A 7196-nucleotide genomic window follows, 5' to 3' on the forward strand; every position below is an offset into this window, starting at 1 on the left:
CTGGTGAGACCCCACCTGGAGTACTGGAGTCCGCAGCACAGGAAAGACATGGACCTGTTGGAGTGGGTCCAGAGGAGAGCCACGAAGATGATCAGAGGGCTGGAACACCTCTCCTACGAGGAGAGGCTGAAAGAGTTGGGGTTGTTCAGCCTGGAGAAGAGAAGGCTTTGGGGAGACCTCATTGTGGCCTTTCAGTACTTAAAGGGGCTTATAAGAAAGATGGGACAGACTTTTTAGCAGGGCCTGTTGTGATAGGACAGGGGATAATGGTTTTAAACTAAAGGGGGTAGATTTAGACTAGGTATAAGGAAGAAATTGTTTATGCTGAGGGTGGTGAAACACTGGCACAGGTTGCCCAGAGAGGTGGTGGATGCCCCATCCCTGGAAACATTCCAGGTCAGGTTGGACGGGGCTCTGAGCAACCTGATCTAGCTGAAGATGTCATTGCAGGGGGGTTGGACTAGATGACCTTTAAAGGTCCCGTCCAAACCAAACCATTCATTGATTCTGTGATTCTATGTACATCCTGATCTCTTAAATAGTTCTAGCCTATGTAAATCAAACAACGACCTTGTATATGACCACGAGACAATGTACTTCTCCCCATATACAGGTTATAGAGAATAAATCAGTATCAATGAACTAACTTTCTCAACATCTACAAGACAGCATAAAACCAAACCCAGAAACAATCCTTTTTTCCTTAGCATTATACTGAAATATGCAGGTCCTTCGAGTTGCTAATATTACAGCAGAGAAAAGGATTTTTTTTCCCCAAAATGAATGAGTTCAAGAGTTCAAAATATGTCTACAATGCACATAATACTAATAGAGGTTTATATATATATTTGGCACCCTAATATATGTGCACATTGTGATTCAAAATTCTGGCCTTCAACAAATGTTAAATTCTGTGGATAACTGGCTGAATAAAAGGGTTGCTTGATGAACCTTAACTGCCTAACTATTTTCAAACAAGTAAAAAACCCAGAACAAACAAAGAGAAATTGTGAAGCCCACAACAAATCATATTCAATATTGACAATAGAAGTAGAAGAATAATTTCTGGCTTAAAATTCTCCAGCTATAAAACATTTTACTTCTTCAGCAATAAAACTCAAAACCATCTTAACTTCTGTATGAACAGCACAGATTGAGAATCTTGTCACAAATACAGTACATAATATAGCTTGCAAACATCAGCAAGTGGAGAAAGGTACAGTTACAAGTCCAGAACATCAGTGTATCAAGAGATAAACTATTGTAAAGCATGCACAAGTGTTCAAATCAACTTGACAATCCATGACAGATTTCTAAAAAAAAAAATCTACTGTTATTTTAAAAATGTCAAAACAGAATAAATTTTCTCCTAAATCTAATCTATGGGTCATGGGTCCAAACCACAGTAGAGAAAGTTATAAGCATTCCTCAATCATTGGGGAATATCCTGGTAATGATATCAGAGTGTAAAAGGAAATATCCAACAGAGTCTAAGAAAAAAAAGCAGGAAAGAAAACTCTGTACAGGTGTAAGTTAATTTCTGAATGGAAGTAATAATTTAAGTTTCTGATGATGACAACTGAGTATGTCTATGAATGCCTCTTCTTATTTTCTTGCCATTTGAACAGCAAAGTGAAGCTGTTTATTTCCAGTACACATTTCCAAGTATTTATTTGTTCTTATGTTACAAATAATTTATAAACAACACACTGTCTACCCTGACTGATGGTACTGTATAGTACACACCTTTGACAATGCACGGATGGTACTGCCTACCATCACTGATGTCAAGCTCCCTGAGTAACTGAAAAAATGCTTTTAGCACTCAGTTGCCCACAGAAATTTTATTTTCTGCAGATACCAATGCCTAGTTACTGCCTGATCCTGTAAAAACCCCAAAACAAATAGAAAAATTCAGGTCACTGCTCAGGTATGTATCTTTTTAGAATATCTTTCAATACCATTATAACTTCTGGAGATAAGGGGAAAAAAAAAAGGATTCTTCTGAAGTATTTCCCTACCAAGTCTAATGTAGAATTGTCAGAATCGCTGCCAACAGAGGAGAATTATAACCCCTTAGCACATAGAAGTATAAATTATATTAAGCCATGGACATAAAGACTTGACGCTATATGTTGTAGAATATTCTAATTGACAGAAGTTATGGGAAATATCAGTCTCATAAAGGAGTAGATTAATTTCGATCCTTTATTTGAATGCCTGTAAAGTGCAGAAGTTTTTCCTTCAACACAAATCTGTAACAGTCATTATAAAGTACATGTAATAGATCTGTAGTCTTTTCAGGTAACTGAAAGGGAAATGAACTTGATATGACTACTCAACTTTAGATCAGGCTGAGAACAGTTAGTAGTTCAGAAAGAAATGCATAGTGTCCCTCAGAAATGTGCAAGTCTGCATTTTTATAAAGGACACATCAGATCTGAGATTTTCTCATCATACTACATACTGTATAGAGCCCAAATGCATACGTTGCTCTGATAAGTGTTGCCACCCTTGCAGATTTGGAGCAGCATTAGCAGAAATGCAAATATGCACTCTCTAATGAAAGAGATATGCAAGTCCAGTTAAAAAAAAAAAAAAAAAAAAAAAAGAGGGGGACCAATACCAGCTACATCACATAAAAACTAACCTTACAGGCCTAACAGTTTAACTCTATAAAGCCTGTATATCAGTGCCAGAAGCTCAGTTATTACCACTTTGTGATAGCAAATGCACATACATACATATTTTTAAGGCCTCTTAAGATAGAATCCAACTGTTGCTCCATTATTTACTCTATATTGTAACAAAAAAACTGGCTTAACCACTGTAATTAACCACTTCATATGATCACTACAGAGATGGTGCAAGGAAGACATGAGCTAGCAAATATGATACTTATAAATTGAGTATATTTGATTCAGAAATCTGAACAATGAAGGCTGATTCTCCACAATGCCAGTTTTTCAAACATCTTTAAAATTTTCAAGTATTTGAATGGATACATCTCAATCCACTGGCACAGGATCTCTCACACACCTGTTTGAGGATTCTGGCTATAGATCCTTGATCCATTTTGCTAGTGACTGCATCTTTCCTCAGTCTTGCAGCTACAGTTCCAAGATAGTCAAGTGATGCAACTCTTAATGCCATTTCTGTAGATTTGTTACTGAACTGGTGAACCTAAGAAAAACAGAATAAACTGTTAAAAACAAGTATTTATTTATGCAACTGAGATTCTTCTCACAAGAGATTGCTTGACCTTATTAAAAATTCCACCTAACTTCCACGCTGCACAAAATTATGTAATTTACTATTACATCACAGATACACTACTTACTTTACATTAATGTTTCTTCCTTTATTGGGTCTCTCTCTCCCTCCCCAAATACGCCTGTTAGAGTTTTTAAAAATATATATTTTCATAAAATAAACGGGACAACTAGTACAGCAGATATACTTTGCAATAGCATAGATCTTAAGTATCACAATGCAACTTCCTCATTATTCACACAAGTATATAGAAAGCTACATTCTACCAGGAACAGGACCATAAAATATTTTTCCAAGAAACAGCTCAAATTCCTGTGTTAATTACATTGTAATACTGAAGAACAACTCCCAAAAAACATGTCAACAAAAACATTCACATTCTGTAAAATATCATAAGTAACTGCTATTATTGGTAAAAAATAAACCACTTAATTGTTTTCAGGTTCCGCGCTAAAGGAATAGTCCAGAGAAGATATTTAGCATGAATAGTTACAGCTATTAGTCTGAATTTACTCCAAATGAGTATCTACACTTATTAGATGCTATACAATGGCATTTTTTCATGTTGAAAATGTCATGGAATAGTGGAAGTGGACTTCCATGAGAAACTGTATACATATAATCTTTAACAAGTTCCATATCAATGATCCTCTAACCTAAATTTTATTATCTATGTATTACATAGTAGTGATACAAGTAAGAAAATCCTTAAATGCTGCATGTGTGTCAACAATCAGAAAGCATTCCTCTAGTAGTTTCAGCTGAAATGAACAAGTCTTCACTGTAGTAAGAAATACATTAATATATTAGTTAAAAACAAGAATCCCTTACCAATAGCCTTCCTAATAAGCTAAGTAGCAACTCTGCAGCTGGCCATTCTGGTTTATTGACTGTGGAAAGAAGATCTTGAATGAAGTTCTCAAACAGTGGCCTGTAATCTTCTTCCCCTTGTTTACTGCCACACCTGTTTAAAAGAAAATGCATTTTGTAAGCAAATTTAAGAGCCATTTAAGCTTTTCTTCTGACATAAAAGGAAGTAATCCTATGTTTAATCAGAAAAGCAGTTTTATGCAATTCAAAAAGAAATATCTGAAATATTAGCAGAAAGTTTGTTTTATTCATTTATGGAGAAATAGTTTAAACAGTTACCATTCCAAGTCGCACTGCAAGTAAAGCAGCTAATCCACGATAGTAGAATTTCGTTCCTAAGATTTTTTTATTTATTGCTTTAAGTCAAAGTCTGCATTAACTTGGATGGACAAAGTAGGTAAAATTGTAAAGCTCAAGCTGGAGTGGGGTATTTAGGAGGTGTTGCGTCTATATTCCTTAAGCTTGGTCTGATTTATCTGACAGTGATTAGATGTCTCAGTATTATGCTCCACAAAGGTTAAAATCAGAATGTAAAAAAATCAAAAGATAGCATACCTGATAGTGTTTCACTTACATGTGGCATCCCTAACTTTAATGATACCAAAAGTATGCAGAGAGATTGCTAGATGGCTATTAAATAGCCTTTCAGCTTAAGAGTAGAAATTAACACAAATAATATACCTCAGGACTTATTCTTAGAAACCTCAGGACTTATTCTTAGAAATCCTTTGGTTATTCAGGTATACTACATTTTTTTCCCCTGTTGAGCTATTGACATTCCTAACTTTAGCTAAATGAAAGTAATTTTTAGGTTTTTTATATCTTTGTCATTCTGATGACTGAATGAATATGGTTTTACCGTTTAAATATTTACTTGGCCTTCTCTTCCAGCTTCAGATGAGTAACAGACCCCTAATAAAAGCATCCGACATGAACTATCAAACAGATTCTTAAATGTATAAAGAACTCTCCGCAGAATTTCTGTTCCATAAAAATTTTTGTCCAGATGGATATGTCTCTTAGGGATCTATAAAGTATATTGTTATAAATAACTTTATGAGTAGGTATTTAGCATTGCGAAGTGGTTAGGTTTGTCTTAAGGTACGACAGAATTTATTTGGAGTTGGTTTCACCAATATGCTAAAGAACGCAACAGTACTTACTTCTTAAGGAAAATAGAAAGGAAGTTTTGTGCTGTTCTCATGGCTGTTTCATATGAGTTAGTAATAAGCACATCTTGATCCACCTAAAAATAACAAGATATATTTGTCTATTATTTTAGCATACACAGAAATGTGGTTTCCAGATCAGTATTCCTCATGCATCAAATAATTACAGCAGACATAAAATTACAAGGTTTGATTGCACCACAAATTACAATGTTTGAGCACCATAATAAAATATTATACCTACAAACACACAAAGTCATTCCGGCATACAAAAAAACCCTATGGCTTTTTAAAAATATCTTACTTTCTTGTTTGATTCCTCCTCTGAATTAGAATCTTTTTCTGCTGATGGTAAGTGCACCACACACTGAATAAGCTGCAGAACTAGTGCCGTTACCATCTGAATATACATAGGCTCTCCATCAGTGTCACTGCTGTTTAACCTGTTAATAAGAAAAGACTGCATTAACACTAAAACTAAACAAAAAAGACAAAACAAACCAAAACCTTTTGGTCCTAAATAAATTCTAAAATCATTACCACAGCTAGAAATCTGTGTTCTAGACATTTATCCAGTCATTTGTTTCTCTCTTATGCAGTCTAAGATTTGGTCTAACAAAAACAGTAAGTATTATTCTCAGGCAGAAGAGATGAACTGAAACAGCCCACAGATGGGCTAGCAGAGTATCTGTGAAGTTCAGCAGCCAAAAAATCTACATGAATATTTAATAAGTCAAACACCTACATGCTAAGGCACTCACTAATAGGCTTATTATTTATAATACCATATCCATTTCCAACACAACACAAAAAAAGTACACCAAACTGTTGCCTTAATAATTAATTACTTTTATATTATTTAATGTATGTGAAACGTGCAAGACTTTTAAACAACAGAAAATAGCGACCATGACCTGGACTGACTTCTACAGGAGTTACACCTATGGTAATCTGAGGTAGCATAACAGACTATGAACTTCAGCATACAAGTGTCTTTAAGTGTGCCTTAAACGTGTCTCAGTTGGTAAGACCAGTATGAATACACTCCACGTTTCTCTCATGATATAACCTGAGAAATAGTACAGTGTTTACTACCCATACATACATCAACACCCCCTATTGCTACCCTTAGCAATATGAAAAGGTGATAGTCCCTGACATCATTCTCCCCACATTATCAAAATACTAACTGGGCACAAAATAGATTGTAATTATTATCTTTACAAAATTATCTTTGACCACTTTCAGAGAGAAAAACTTTTCATATCAAATTTTGTGGAAGCTTACCCTTCATGACTGTAGCCACAGTTAGAGAATGCCCTTTAACAGACCAGTGTTAGGACTCTACAGATAAACAGTGCAGTCATTGTGGCCTTGAGATAGTGACTTCCTTCTGGTACAGGTCCTAATTAGAAGAGTGTATCTAGCATTTATGCTCCTATTCCTACCACCTTCCTATTTGCTAGATCTCTCTGATGCCTATAACCAAAACAATAGGAAATACTAGGAACAAGCACTTATGTTAACATTAGGGTCACTGAATTCAACTTCAAAGTTTCAGTGTATTTCTTTTCCTAGTTATTTCCTGTTCATCCACCCTGGATTGGACAAAATATTTAACTGACAATTTGTCTGTCTCTGGGGGCAAGATGTATGCAAGCAAGGAACAAAATCAACACCAACAACAAACGTTTCAGAATCATTTAAAGTGTCCCAACCTCAATTTTAACTGAAATCCAGTTCAGGTCAGATTCCTTCTCAGATTGAACCTGAACCTATACTATTATTCTGAAGATGCACTGAAATCCAGCTAAAGTGCTTAAGAGACAGCTAAAGTGAACAAAGTAGTTCCTAAATGAAACTCATTCAAAGGGATATTAGATT

The 7196-nt window shown here is 35.2% G+C and overlaps 1 protein-coding gene across 1 annotated transcript in view; it reads right to left on the reverse strand.

Annotated features, from left to right (window-relative positions):
* The window catches only part of NIPBL (Nipped-B homolog (Drosophila)), a 171496-nt gene that overhangs the window by 25168 nt on the left and 139132 nt on the right, over positions 1-7196 (reverse strand). The window contains 4 exon segments of the mRNA XM_009329439.1: positions 3040-3183; positions 4105-4237; positions 5307-5389; positions 5617-5755. Coding sequence (XP_009327714.1) covers positions 3040-3183; positions 4105-4237; positions 5307-5389; positions 5617-5755 — 499 coding nt within the window.

Source organism: Pygoscelis adeliae, unplaced genomic scaffold, assembly GCF_000699105.1.
Source record: "Pygoscelis adeliae isolate BGI_AS28 unplaced genomic scaffold, ASM69910v1 Scaffold47, whole genome shotgun sequence".
In the NCBI taxonomy this organism is placed as follows: domain Eukaryota; kingdom Metazoa; phylum Chordata; class Aves; order Sphenisciformes; family Spheniscidae; genus Pygoscelis; species Pygoscelis adeliae.